Below are 13,742 nucleotides of genomic sequence, written 5' to 3'. Positions count from 1 at the left end.
AAGATTAAGTGAAACTCCCGTGAGACCAAGGATGGCTTAACTCCCTGTGAAAAAATGCAACCCTGCCTTTTCAGGAATAATGATAATGGGATGAGGAGGATCGTGCAAAGACCAGATGCTTCCGGAAAAAATACAAATATCTCTAGAATGAGGATTTTTCTTGAAAGAAAATGGAGTTTGAAAAGTTCTGTATTTTCTTCGGGATAACTGGACGACCAGGTTTTACCAGAATAATTGGAGGCCACCTGGTATACGCTGCCATTCCAACCTGCCCCCCCCTCTTCCACGGATTTGATCTTAGATATTGTGAGTCTTTACAGTATAACGTGTCGGGGTCAAGCCCGGGCGCCCCCGGAGGCTAAAACGAGCGCACCCCGATGAACTGACAGTGTAACGGAAGCTGAAGCGATATTTCTGCAACTCCCTCTTTGGCCGCGGTTTTCATGTAATTGCGTTTGTCTAACGTACCCGGTACGCTTTCATGGTGGTACGTATGTGTGTTATTTACACTTTAGTGAAGGATCTGGAAGCTCGTTGCGGTAGCAGGAATTTTGCCGATTCAAAAGAAAAAATCATATCCATTAAGCCCCGCCCAATTAAGACTGCTAAACCAATCAGATCGCGCTATGATGAGAAGTCAGCAGTTAGTCGACGTGAGCTCGGGTGTACTGGTATGAACATCGAGCGCTACTTTTTCCCGGAAGCCGGATGTCTGTCGGGAATCGACGTATGACAAAAGTTACAAGACACGGTAAAACCAGAAGCGGCTGTCCTTTCAGGTACATCTGTGGTGTTATAGGTCTACAGCCATAGCAAACATTCAAGCTGCTTTTAGCCTCCCGCGAGCTGCACTTCCGTGTTGTGTGACCTCATATCTGTTACAGACTGCGAGTCATGTGGGCGGCCGACATGAAAGTCGAGGGAGTCGGTGTCTTCTGCTGCATTGTCGAGTAAACGTCCCAAAGCCCGGTTCTGTCCCAGGCTCGTAGAGGAACGCTAAAGTTATGGGTTCGTCTCAGAGCTCTGCTTCAGCCCCTGGAAACGACGAGTCTTCCACCTCGCTCCCACAAGTAAGTGTTTAGATTCTTAGACTTTTTCGTTTTTCTTGCATAGGATACAAGCTATTTTAACTGTAAAATATTACAGTATCTCCACGCTACAGTAGATTAATGTCAATACACACGCACATCGTTCTTCTTCAGCTTCCTCCTGCTCCATAAAGCACAACTAAATGTAAAGTTAGTTCATAATCACACCACAAAACAAAAGGAGCAAAGCAAGTTCAGTTTTTTTGTGTATTTATTCTGTATCACTGACTTAGAAAGTGATATTTCAGATTCATGACTTGTCTACCTGAGCTCCCTATGATCCACTTGTGTTCATAATATGAATATGAAAGTAGAAACTATATATAAAACCGTCACAGCGTCAACCTCAAAAGTTCTGAAAGTGACTTTTCACTAATAATTACGGGCGGATGCGGGTTCAGGTGCGAGTCTGGGTCACGGGCCGTATGGGGGGCAGCAGGACAGCGTTAACGTTATAACTAGGAGCAGTTTGTTTAATTTAAAAACACAACATTGATTACCAACGTCACGTAACTTAAGTGATTTCATAAACTAACATGTGATGTTTATGTTATAATATAACATTTCTATCAGTAGATATTCAAGGGAATTCTGTTAATTTAAAAGTGAACGTTTCCGCGCTGTCGGATCACCCGCATCCGTCGTGAATAAATGAAATCCTCGTCGGCCCGCACTGCATGCTGGGATATGCTGGGCTGCAAAGGATAGATCAGATGTGTCCTCCAAATCGGCTCCTGGAGGGCTGCGTCCCTCGACCACGTTCGGAGGAGCCGACGGATTGGGACAGGCAAGTCGCAGCTGAAGTGACATGCGGTCGAAAAATGCATCCTTAAGGATGCAGCCTAGCGACTTTGAGACACAGCCATAAATGTAGGCAAGACCACAACAAAGTTCTACTCGTCTGTTGTCTCCAGGTGTTGCCCGTTCCTCTGGAGATCCTGGAGGAGATCTTCCTGCATCTACCTCCCCATCAGGTGGTTGGTGTTTGTCGGTCAGTGTGCCGTCAGTGGGGAGAAGTGTCTGACAGTGAGTCTCTGTGGAAAGAGAGATGTCGAAGAGAAGGATATCGCCCCCGTGATCCTTCCAAAATGACCAAAGACTGGAGGTTGTTTTACTTCTTGTGCAAGAAGAGAAGAAATCTTCTGAAGAATCCCAAAGGAGAACGTAAGAACCCACAGAACTGCTTTCACTCTCCATCCGTTTGCCATCACCCCATTTTATTCCTGCTTAAAAAATGAAAAAAATAATTTTACAACCCCCCACCTTCTTTGTTTTTATAGATGGAATGACGGACTGGAAGATAGTGGAGAATGGTGGTGATGGGTGGTGTGTGGATGGAGTCATGGTTCCACATCCCAAGGAAACGGTCCAGCTAAACTTTGTGACCTCTTACTGGTCAGTACTCACCAGCAGAGCTCCAGACAGCAGATTTCAAACATTTGGATTGAGCAGCGGATAAAACCCTCTTTGGCGTCTGCAGGATGTGCAGGAAGTCCCAGCTGATTGATTTGGAGGAGGAAGGTTACAACCCATCGTTCATGGATCGGTTTCAGCCAGAAATCAGAATTTCTGATTGGTGAGAAGAACACACATGAAGAACTCTCCCTCTCGCTCTCCTCCTTATGGCCACTGTGTAAAGTCTTAATACACATGACCTTGTTGCAGCCGTGCAGGTTTGTGTCGTGATGTTTTTGTGCATGGAACTGAAGGTGATAGTCTACACTCCAACCAAATATTAATTGCTTCACTTCAAAGCATTTGGAGTTGTGTAAAGCAACGTGTAGAAAAATGTTTCTCAATTCAAGTACTTATGGCCAAAGCTGTATGTTTGTTGTATGTTAGTCAAGTATTGACAAAATATAATAATATTAAAATAATTTTAGGGAGTCAGTACCTGTTTTAAAGCAATACATATATAACATATATAAGCATATCAAAAACATCCATAATGTTTATACTGAGACTGTTGAATGGTTGAACCTAATTGCAGAGCCCTGATCAGAGTGCATGTTGTTCTTGTATTAGGTGTGCCCCACGATGGGATTGTGGCTGTGAGTACAATATCTGTGTAGAATTATTGGATGAACAAAAAAATCCTATGCAGACGTTTGCTCCTGAGAAAGTTTACTTTGAGCAGTGGAATGATCAGAGTTGGACTCAGGTAAACACAAAGCACGATGCATTAATTAAGAAGTCCAGAGTAGTAACTGAAGGACAATCATAGACTTCCGTGTATCTATTTTTCAGATCACCCATGTATTCCAGGACTATGGGCCAGGAGTGAGGTACATACATTTCATCCATGGAGGCAAGGACACAAAGTACTGGGCCGGACGGTATGGAGTTCGTATCACTGACAGCTGTGTTGAGATAAATCCAGCAATGGATTCATAGATCTTGGATACTCACAAACCTCCTGCTTCCCGCCACTACACAACAATTTCATAATTGCACATGATTTGGGGGATATTGTACCAATTCTTGTTTTTCTTATGTAATCTGCAGTCATTTGACATGTTGAAGGAGAGTTTTTTGTCCTCTGTAAGAGGCTATGACTCCTGTATGTGCATCGTTTTTTTGTGAAATGTCATTGTCATAACACCCCCAATGCCTTATAAAGACCTAAATGAGGATTTAACGTGGTATAGCACGCTTTTGTGATATACGGTTCTTGAGTTAAAGCAGTGCTGCACAGCAGAACTGAAACAACATATTTGTCCACACACAGGTCAAATGTAAAGTTTAAAAACAAAAGTATTTCAGGGGAATATTCAGGTTATAATTGAATATAATTCTCCACACTCTCACATCTTTGGAGTAAGTTTGGTTGTTTCAGTAACATGTCACATTATCCTCCGAAGTCAACATTGAGTCCAAATTAAAATATTTTAGATACGAAACAGATTGAAGTCCCTGTTAACTTTTCATTTATGTTTTGTATACGGCTTGTAATTTACTCACGGTCTATTTACTGTATTGTACACAAACGTCAGTGCCTACATTATTGAATACATGAATGCACTTTTTTTTTTACCTTCTACATGATTAAAATCCATCTCTGTGGTTGCTGAAACATTTTGGTACTTTTCCTTTTTTTAAAGCAAGTAAAATGTTTTTGGATCATTTTGGCTCCATTGAGGCATTGCTGATTTATCCATTTCTCCAGGAGACGAAGACTACTGAAATGTGTGATATAATATGAACATGAAAGGTAAAACATCAGTTTTAACAGTAAATCAACATGTGAACACTTTAATAAGGAAAAGGTTGTGATTATATAGAGTTAAGGAAGAGTTTTTTTGGTAGATTTGACTTTGGTAGAGTCAACGTTTCCGTTCCACGGAAGCTGTGATCCTTTCCTTGATCTGGGTGAACTGTCAATGAGTCTTTTCTCCCCTCGCTTGTTTGGGTGCCATCAAAAGATTCACTGAAAACCACCATGAGACCAACAATAATGTAACCCTGCCCTTGTATCATTGCTGATTGCCTTTTCAGGAATAATAATGAGTTGATCATGCAAAGAGGGCTGAGATACTGACCAAATGCTTCTTGTAACTCTAAAAACAGTTCTAGAATGGTTACAATACCGACTCGTGCAGCTTGGCGTGGCTTGTGGACACACAACTCATGCCTGACACAATCAGTAGATTACAGAGACAATATTGTGATAACTTTATTATCCTGAAGACTACAATTTCAAAATGAAAGCTTTAAAGTTGGAAATAAAGAATCACAATCTCAATTTAGCCCCACCCAATTATTATTGCTCAAACAATCAAATCAGGCTATGATGAAAAGTTTGACGTTCACACCGGATGTCCAGTAGTAATGGATAGGTATTATTTTGGTTTCTTCCGATACTGGTGCTAAACCAATATTTCTAAAACGATACCGGTGCCCAAACAAAAAAAGCACAAAACAACAGCCGGAAGTATATATATATAATCTATATAGTTAATTGGAATTTGGGGAATATTAATGATTTAATTCTACATCTATGTTCATTGTGCATGACCTAGAGATATGTAACATATATTGAAAACCATTTGTGTTGGATTGACGCTCCTTGTTTGTCTCAATTTATTGACGTCATGATTGCAGCAGGTGCAACACAGAAGAGCTGCATTACGCACGAGAGCATATCGTTTTTCTACCGTGTGCCAGAATGTATTATTTCTATGTTTAGTTAACGCTTTGCTGCGTAAAAATGAAGACAAAACGAAAAGAATGAAGCGATCTCCTGTCATTGCCGCGAGGAAACAACGTCACTGTGTCTGAAGCTCAATGCGGCTTAATGACGAACAACGCTACACCCCCGCTTTACAACTTTGGCGGCGGGGCGGAGGCGCGCGACTGAGGGGGCGGTGCTTGCAGACGCATGCTCGGTGACCGCTGGTGACCGCGTGCTCACGTGTGGGCGCGAGACTCTCGGTGTCCAACCCGCTCCAGAAGACAGAGTGAAACCGAAAGTGACTGTCCCTTCAGATAATATCGGCGGTCATTTGTTAAGTTTACAGTCGTAGGACACATACGAGCGCGTCATTGGAGAAGGAAATATCTTTACCTGAAAGGGAAGCTGTAAGCTGTATCTTTGGCTGCATTTTCAAATAAACGTCCGAAGCCCGGGTCTATCGCAGGCTTGTAAGGGAAAGCTAAAGCCATGGGTTCGTCTCAGAGCTCTGGTTCAACCTCTGGAAACAATGAGTCTTCTGCTGCAGGACCGTCCACCTCGCTCCCACAAGTAAGTGTTTAGATTCTCCCCAACACGAAGCAACTGCTTCATTCAGTCACGACCACAACAAAGTTCTACTTGTCTGTTGTCTCCAGGTGTTGCCCGTTCCTCTGGAGATCCTGGAGGAGATCTTCCTGCATCTACCTCCCCATCAGGTGGTTGGTGTTTGTCGGTCAGTGTGCCGTCAGTGGAGAGAAGTGTCTGACAGTGAGTCTCTGTGGAGAGAGAGATGTCGAAGAGAAGGATATCGCCCCCGTGATCCTTCCAAAATGACCAAAGACTGGAGGTTGTTTTACTTCTTGTGCAAGAAGAGAAGAAATCTTCTGAAGAATCCCAAAGCAGAACGTAAGAAACCACAGAAGTGATTTCACTCTCCATCTGTTTGCAATCAACCCATTTTTCTCCTACTTAAAAAACGAAATAGCTCTCAAAAAATAATTGATCACACAACCCCCCTCTTTGTTTTTCTAGATGGAATGACGGACTGGCGGATGGTGGAGAATGGTGGTGATGGGTGGTGTTTTGGGGAACTCAGGAGGCCACATCCGAATGAGACGGTCCAGAAAGACTTTGTGACTTCTTACGGGTCAGTACTCACCAGCAGAGCTCCAGACAGCAGATGTCAATGTGTGTTATACTACATTTGGATTGAGCAGCGGATAAAACCCTCTCTGGTGTCTTCAGGATGTGCAGGAAGTCCCAGCTGATTGATTTGAAGGTGGAAGGTTACAACCCATCGTTCATGGATTGGTTTCAGCCAGAAATCAGAATTTCTGATTGGTGAGAAGAACACACATGAAGAACTCTCCCTCTCCTTATGATGGCACCTGTAAAGCCTGAATACCCATGACCTTGTTGCATTTGATACAGTGCCCACATGAGGAGAGGCAGTTTTTTTTAATAGCTTAGGGGGCTGGAATGAAGTCTGCTACATGTACGATGAGTAAATGAACCCAGGCCAATAATGTAGCGTGGACCATCTCAACGTACAGGTTTTTTGTTGATAACAGAAGCTGCTTTGAAACTATGAATGAAGAAGGCAAAGTTTTGCCATGAGTGGAGAAAATATATATACGTCCATCATAACTGTACTAGGTATTGAGACCAAATGTTATATTAGTCTCACAGTGCAACACAGAACATATGTTGAGTAATTATTTGCGAAAAATTAGCTTTAACTGTTACCCTTAAAATAATTAAACATAACTTATCAAAAACATACATAATGTTTCTACTGAGGCTGTTGAATGGTTTAAACTAATTGCAGACCCCTCATCTCTTTGCACATGTTGTGTTTGTATTAGGTATTCCCCGCGATGTGATTGCGGCAGTAAATACGAGCTGCGGGTAGAATTATTGAATCATAAAAAACAATCTCTCCAGACGTTTGCTCCTGAGACAGTTTACTTTGAGCAGTGGACCGATGAGAAATGGACTCAGGTAAACACAAAGCACCATGCATTAATTAAGAAGAAGTCCTGAGAAGGTACTGAAGGACAATCATAGATTTCCTGATATCTATTTTTCAGATCACCCATGTATTCCAGGACTATGGGAAAGGAGTGAGGTACATACATTTCATCCATGGAGGCAAGGACACGCAGTTCTGGAAGGGATGGTATGGAATTCGTGTCACTGACAGCTGTGTTGAGATAAATCCAGCAATGGATTCATAGATCTTGGATACTCACAATCCTCCTGCTTCCTGCCACTGCACAACAATTTCATAATTACAGCTGGTTTGGGGGAAATTGTACCAATTCTTGTTTTTCTTATGCAATCTGCAGTGATTTTACATGAAGGAGATTTTTTTGTCCTCTGTAAGAGGCTATGACTCCTGTATGTGCATCGGTTTTTTGTGAAGTGTCATTGTCATAACACCCCCAATGCCTTACCAAGGCCTAAATGAGGATTTAACGTGGTATAGCATGCTTTTGTGATATACGGTTCTTGAGTTAAAGCAGTGCTGCACAGCAGAACTGAAACAACATATTTGTCCACACACAGGTCAAATGTAAAGTTGAAAAACAAAAGTATTTCAGGGGAAAATTCAGGTTAAATAATTATCCAAGTGTCTCACTTACACATCTTTGCAGTGAGTTTCATTAACATGTCACATCATCTCCAAATGTAACATTGTGTCCAAATTAAATTAAAGTTCCTGTTAACTTTTCATGTATGCTTTGTACGGCTTGTAATTCATCACGATCTATCTACTGTAATGTACACAAATGTCAGTGCCTATATGATTGAATAAATTAAAGCAAGTGAGATATTTTTGGCTCATTTTCGCTCCATTGAAGCATTGCTAATTTGTCCATTTCTCGAGGAGAAGAAGACTACTGAAATGTGTGATATAATATGAACGTAAAAGGTAAAACATCAATTTCAGTTTTAACAGTAGATCAACACGTGAACACTTAATATGAAAAGTGTTGTGATTATATAGAGTCGAGGAAGAGTTCTTCCGGTAGATTGAGTCAACGTTTCAGTTACACGGAAGCTGTGATCCTTTCCTTGATCTGGGTGAACGGTCAATGAGTCTTTTCTCCCCTCGCTTGTTTGCGTGTCATCAAAAGAAAGTGAAAGATTCACTGAAACCATGAGACCAACAACTAGTTAACCCTGTGATAAAAATGTAACCCTGCCTTTCTAGGAGTAAAAATGAGTGCATCAGAGGGCTGAGATACTGACCAAATGCTTTCTGTAACCCGAAAAACATCTCTAGAATGGTTACAATGCCGACTTGATCAGCTGGTGTGACTTATAGACACACAACCACGAACACACAACTCATGCCTGTCACCAGCAGTACATTCCAGAGAGAATATGGGGAGAACTGTATTATTCTGCAGAGTACAATTTCAAAATGAAAGCATTAAAGTTGGAAAAAAAAATCCCAATCTCAATTTAGCCCCGCCCAATTATTATTGCCCAACCAATCAAATCACGATCAGTTTGACGTTCACCCGGGTGTCCAGGGCTGAATATCGAGCGCTACTTTTGCCCTCCGAACGGCAGAGAAGCTGAACGTCTATTGGGGCTAGAAGTACGACACAAGACAGTATCTGTGACTCAATTCTGGCAGTTGCATTCTTGTAGGACCCAGTCTCCGCGGTAGACCTGAGCTCGGTCCTAAAACGACCGCATAGGCTGAACCGAGCAAACGGGGCGGTTTGGCCTACGGGGGCACTTTACCGCCACTGCTCCCGTTGCCTAGCAACCTGCTGCGCGTGACTGTAAAAGCCTCAAAAGCCGAAAAACTTATCGAGCACAGATAGATAAAGTCATCTTTCTGATTTAATTTAATTTAGGAAGATATGCTTCACCTCCGGATCATGATGTATTTCAGGCTGAGATGTAACGGAGTCAGAAATACACTTTATCATTTCTTATTTTAAATGTATTGTTATTATTCAACGATCTTGTTGAGTGTGTGCGTTTTATTTCCATGAGTTGGAACTGTTTCCTGCGGAAATTGCGTTTCATCTCATTTCCTCCTCCTAGGCTTCCGTAGTTCCGTTTTTTCCGTCACAGACGTTTTATACCGTTGAATCTTAAGTTGTTTGGAAAATGATTGTTATATTCTTTAAAAATGTAACTCTTTATGTTACACACCGTAATGGTCGCTAATACGATCACGGTGTCCAGCTGTTGTGTGCCATTATATTAGAAGGTAAGAGTGTCATTTTATGGCTGTTTCATTTTGCCTGTTTGGTGCCGTTTGTTTCGGCTACACCAGGTCGCAGTGACGTCTCCGTTACTTTCCTTTTCTAAATCGTGTTGTTTTCCGTGTCTAGAAAGCTGATGTGCAGAGAGAAAGACCAGAAGGCAGCGTCTGTGTTTAATTGTCTTCTGCAGGTATGTCTTTTCTTTTGTTTAATGTTGGAATATTCGCTGTTTCCGCCGAGTCACTCTAGCTCACGCAGTTATTTATTTTGTTCCCTTGTTGTTTCCCCTTTTTGTCATGATGCATATTTTTGACAAGTTATAATTTGGATTTTAAGTAGGCCCGTTTTTCCTTCACGGAAGTTTTGTACTGTTGAAGGAAGCTGATGTGCAGGAAGAGACCAGAAGACAATGTCTGTGTTCAATTGTCTTCTGCGGGAACAAATAAATGCTGCAAAGATCATTATCTGAGTCGACTTCTTCCATGGCCACACACATCTGTTAAGGAGAGAAGGACATTTTCCAGTTATTTTAAGTTCTAAATAAATAAGTTAAGCCATGTTGTTTCAGCTAAAAATAACACTGCAATCAAGGCTAAGGAAATGAATCAGTGCTGTCAACAAAAGCAAACACATGTGTTAACTTGAATGCAAGTTCTTTCTTTTTTTCTTGCATAGGATACAAGCTTTTCTAACTGTAAGCCCAAGATATTACAGGATATGTGCAAGCTACAGTTACTGAATGTCACATCGTTCTCTCCTTCACCTTGATGCTGCTTCCTCCTGCTCCATAAAACACAACTAAATGTAAAGTTAGTTCATAATCACACCACAAAACAAAAGGAGCAGAGCAACCAAATTCAGTTTCTTTGTGTATTTATTCTCAACGTTTGTAACGTTACTGACTTGGAAAGTCATCAGGTTCATAACTCGTCTACTTGAGCTCACTTTGATCCATTCCTGTTCATAATATGAAGTATAAACTATAAATAAAACCTTTACAACCGTAGTAAGATATTAGTCGGCCTCTAAAGTGTAAAAGTTAAGGCATTAAAATAACTTTTCCCTAAAAACTGCGGGCAGACGAGCTGCCGTTAACCGCAGGACGGAGTTAACGTGATAAATAAGAGCTGTTTGTTCTTGTCTTATGTGTATTTAAAAACACAACATCGGTTACCAACATCACGTAGCTTATGTGCTTTTATAAACTAAGAAGTGGTCTTATATATTATAATATAACAATTCTATCGGTAGATATTCGAGTGAATTATATTATTTAAATTAAAGCAATAAGGTACGAGAGGCTGTACTGTATCGTCAATAATGTTACACTTCAATGGTGTTGTTAGGCCCAACGCGCAGCTTTTACAATACGGTTGGTAAATCGCTGCCTTTCTGCACAAAATAGTTGTATAGCCACCAAACGTTGTGTATCACATCTCAGTAGCCCAGAGAAAAAAGTCAACTCACTTTGCTTTGACCTGCACTTCTGTGTTGCGCGTCATCAGATAGGAATGTAAGTTTACATAGAAGCTGTAACAACATATCCGTCACAGTGAGCTGTATCCTTACTGAACAGGTCATCAGAGAGTCGGTACCTTCGGCTGCACTGTCAGATAAACGTCCGAAGCCCGGGTCTATCGCAGGCTTGTAGAGGAAAGCTAAAGCCATGGCTTCGTCTCAGAGCTTTGGTTCTGGAAACAATGAGTCTTCTGCTTCAGGACCGTCCACCTCGCTCCCACAAGTAAGTATTTAGATTCTCCCAAACACGAAGCAACTGTGGGGACCAGCTTAGTCTCATGGGTTCAAAGTCTATGCTTGAAAACTAAACAGACCCTCGAGAGTTGGAGCTGATCTGTGTCCCGTCTATTGTCTCCAGGTGTTCCCTGTTCCTCTGGAGATCCTGGAGGAGATCTTCCTGCATCTACCTCCCCATCAGGTGGTTGGTGTTTGTCGGTCAGTGTGCCGTCAGTGGAGAGAAGTGTCTGACAGTGAGTCTCTGTGGAAAGAGAGATGTCGAAGAGAAGGATATCGCCCCCGTGATCCTTCCAAAATGACCAAAAACTGGGGGTTGTTTTACTTCTTGTGCAAGAAGAGAAGAAATCTTCTGAAGAATCCCAAAGGAGAACGTAAGAAGCCACAGAACTAATTTCACTCTCCATCTGTTTGTCATCACCCCATTTTATTCCTGCTCAAAAACAAGGTAGCTCTCAGAAAATAATTGATCTCACAACCCCCCCTCTTTTTTTGTAGATGGAATGACGGACTGGCAGATAGTGGAGAATGGTGGTGATGGGTGGGATGTGGATAGAGTCAGGGTGCCACATCCGAATGAGACGGTCCAGAAATACTTTGTGACTTCTTACAGGTCAGTACTCACCAGCAGAGCTCCAGACAGCAGATGTCAATGTGTGTTATACTACATTTTGGATTGAGCAGCAGATAAAACCCTCTCTGGTGTCTGCAGGATGTGCAGGAAGTCCCAGCTGATTGATTTGAAGGTGGAAGGTTACAACCCATCGTTCATGGATCAATTTCAGCCAGAAATCAGAATTTCTGATTGGTGAGAAGAACACACATGAAGAACTCTCCCTCTCCTCATGCAAAGGCTGAATACACATGATCTTGTTGCATTTAATACAGCCCTCACACGAGAGGCAGGTTACAATAGTTTAGGGTGCTGGAATGACTCTGCTACATGTACGATCAGTAAATGAACGCAGGAAAATAATGTAAGCATGGACTGTCTCAACGTACAGGTTTGTGTCATGCACAAAAGTCTTCTCTTCAACCGAATATTAACTGCTTCACTTCAAATCATGTGAATGTAATTTTGTGTAAAATCATTTTAGGCTTAACAGCCTTAAAGCAATAAAAAAAGCATTTGAAAAACATAATATTTCTACTGAGGCTGTGAATGGTTGAACCTAATTGCAGAACCCTGATCTCTTGTTCTACAGGTGTATCCACCGACGGGATTGTGGCTGTGAGTACAATATCTGTGTAGAATTATTGGATAAAAAAAAAAAGCCTATACAGACGTTTGCTCCTGAGAAGGTTTACTTTGAGCAGTGGACCGATGAGAAATGGATTCAGGTAAACACAAAGCACCATGCATTAATTAAGAAGAAATCCTGAAAAGGTATTTAAGGACAATCATAGACTTCCGTGTATCTATTTTTCAGATCACCCATGTATTCCAGGACTATGGGCCAGGAGTGAGGTACATACATTTCATCCATGGAGGCAAGGCCACGCAGTTCTGGGCCGTACGGTATGGAGTTCGTGTCACTGACAGCTGTGTTGAGATAAATCCAGCAATGGATTCATAGATCTTGGATACTCACAATCCTCCTGCTTCCTGCCACTGCACAACAATTTCATAATTACAGCTGGTTTGGGGGAAATTGTACCAATTCTTGTTTTTATTATGCAATCTGCAGTGATTTTACATGAAGGAGAGTTTTTTGTCCTCTGTAAGAGGCTATGACTCCTGTATGTGCATCAGTTTCTTTGTGAAATGTCATTGTCATAACACCCCCAATGCCTTATAAAGACCTAAATGAGGATTTAAGGTAGCATAGCATGCTTTTGTGATATACGCTTCATAAGTTAAAGCAGTGCTGCACAGCAGAACTGAAACCACATATTTGTCCACACACAGGTCAAATGTAAAGTTTAAAAACAAATGTATTTCAGGGAAAAATTCAGGTTAAATAATTCTCCAATATCCTCCTTTTTTGCCGTTGGTCCCGATCTCCCGGGTTTATTGTTTTAACTTGTTTACGTCCCCCACCCCTAGACACTTTAGGGACATAACCGTCTCACTCACATATCTTTGCAGTAACATGTCACATCATTCTCCAAAAGTATTTCAGAGGAAAATTGAGGTTAAATAGTGATCAATTCTCCAAAGGGTCCCACTCACACATCTTTGCAGTAAGTTTAGTTGTTTCAGTAACATGTACGGCCTGTAATGAGTGATCAAGGTCTATCTACTATATTGTACATAAACGTCAGTGTCTACATGATTGAATACATTAAAGCACCTTTTTTAATTCTGTTGTGGAAGATTTTGCACAGACAATCGGTAAATAAGAATAAAGGCTCTGAGTCAAATATGTCTTTTCCGTTTATTTCCTTGCAAGGGAGAAAAGGTCACAACAGCTACGTGCTCAGTAGACTGCCAAGAATCTTCCTTCTCCCATAACAGGGCCAGGCAGTTCTTATCCCTACAGGTGGCCTCTACAGCCA

The 13,742-nt window shown here is 41.6% G+C and overlaps 3 protein-coding genes across 3 annotated transcripts; all 3 read left to right on the top strand.

Moving 5' to 3' along the window:
* Positions 1 to 387: 387 nt before the first annotated feature.
* Positions 388 to 4,161, top strand: LOC120829885 (F-box only protein 6). Its single transcript, XM_040194469.2, has 7 exons — positions 388 to 779; positions 885 to 1,070; positions 2,003 to 2,252; positions 2,369 to 2,483; positions 2,569 to 2,664; positions 3,114 to 3,249; positions 3,336 to 4,161. The coding sequence occupies exons 2-7, from the start codon at positions 1,005 to 1,007 to the stop codon at positions 3,480 to 3,482; spliced, it is 810 nt and encodes a 269-aa protein (XP_040050403.2). The 5' UTR covers positions 388 to 779; positions 885 to 1,004; the 3' UTR covers positions 3,483 to 4,161.
* Positions 4,162 to 5,199: 1,038 nt separating this feature from the next.
* LOC120829890 (F-box only protein 6) lies at positions 5,200 to 8,122 on the top strand. Its single transcript, XM_040194475.2, has 6 exons — positions 5,200 to 5,829; positions 5,916 to 6,165; positions 6,292 to 6,406; positions 6,505 to 6,600; positions 7,125 to 7,260; positions 7,350 to 8,122. Exons 1-6 carry the CDS (start codon positions 5,749 to 5,751, stop codon positions 7,494 to 7,496), a joined length of 825 nt encoding a protein of 274 aa, XP_040050409.2. The 5' UTR covers positions 5,200 to 5,748; the 3' UTR covers positions 7,497 to 8,122.
* A 924-nt stretch (positions 8,123 to 9,046) lies between these two features.
* On the top strand, positions 9,047 to 13,607 carry LOC120829884 (F-box only protein 6). The gene is made up of 8 exons (XM_040194466.2): positions 9,047 to 9,496; positions 9,621 to 9,681; positions 11,068 to 11,232; positions 11,368 to 11,617; positions 11,742 to 11,856; positions 11,956 to 12,051; positions 12,449 to 12,584; positions 12,674 to 13,607. The coding sequence occupies exons 3-8, from the start codon at positions 11,158 to 11,160 to the stop codon at positions 12,818 to 12,820; spliced, it is 819 nt and encodes a 272-aa protein (XP_040050400.2). The 5' UTR covers positions 9,047 to 9,496; positions 9,621 to 9,681; positions 11,068 to 11,157; the 3' UTR covers positions 12,821 to 13,607.
* The last annotated feature ends 135 nt before the right edge of the window (positions 13,608 to 13,742 follow it).

Source organism: Gasterosteus aculeatus, chromosome 2 (genome assembly GCF_964276395.1).
Source record: "Gasterosteus aculeatus chromosome 2, fGasAcu3.hap1.1, whole genome shotgun sequence".
NCBI classification, from domain to species: Eukaryota; Metazoa; Chordata; class Actinopteri; order Perciformes; family Gasterosteidae; genus Gasterosteus; species Gasterosteus aculeatus.
The sequence above is the reverse complement of the archived record's forward strand: the minus strand, read 5'-3'. Positions and strand labels throughout refer to the sequence as shown.

Coding starts and splice junctions, on each gene's coding strand:
- LOC120829885 (XM_040194469.2), top strand. CDS start 1,005: ATGGGTTCGTCTCAGAGCTCTGCTTCAGCCCCTGGAAACGACGAGTCT. Junction 2,253..2,368: donor GAAGAATCCCAAAGGAGAAC/GTAAGAACCCAC, acceptor TTGTTTTTATAG/ATGGAATGACGGACTGGAAG. Junction 3,250..3,335: donor ATGATCAGAGTTGGACTCAG/GTAAACACAAAG, acceptor TCTATTTTTCAG/ATCACCCATGTATTCCAGGA.
- LOC120829890 (XM_040194475.2), top strand. CDS start 5,749: ATGGGTTCGTCTCAGAGCTCTGGTTCAACCTCTGGAAACAATGAGTCT. Junction 5,830..5,915: donor CGTCCACCTCGCTCCCACAA/GTAAGTGTTTAG, acceptor TGTTGTCTCCAG/GTGTTGCCCGTTCCTCTGGA. Junction 7,261..7,349: donor CCGATGAGAAATGGACTCAG/GTAAACACAAAG, acceptor TCTATTTTTCAG/ATCACCCATGTATTCCAGGA.
- LOC120829884 (XM_040194466.2), top strand. CDS start 11,158: ATGGCTTCGTCTCAGAGCTTTGGTTCTGGAAACAATGAGTCTTCTGCT. Junction 11,233..11,367: donor CGTCCACCTCGCTCCCACAA/GTAAGTATTTAG, acceptor TATTGTCTCCAG/GTGTTCCCTGTTCCTCTGGA. Junction 12,585..12,673: donor CCGATGAGAAATGGATTCAG/GTAAACACAAAG, acceptor TCTATTTTTCAG/ATCACCCATGTATTCCAGGA.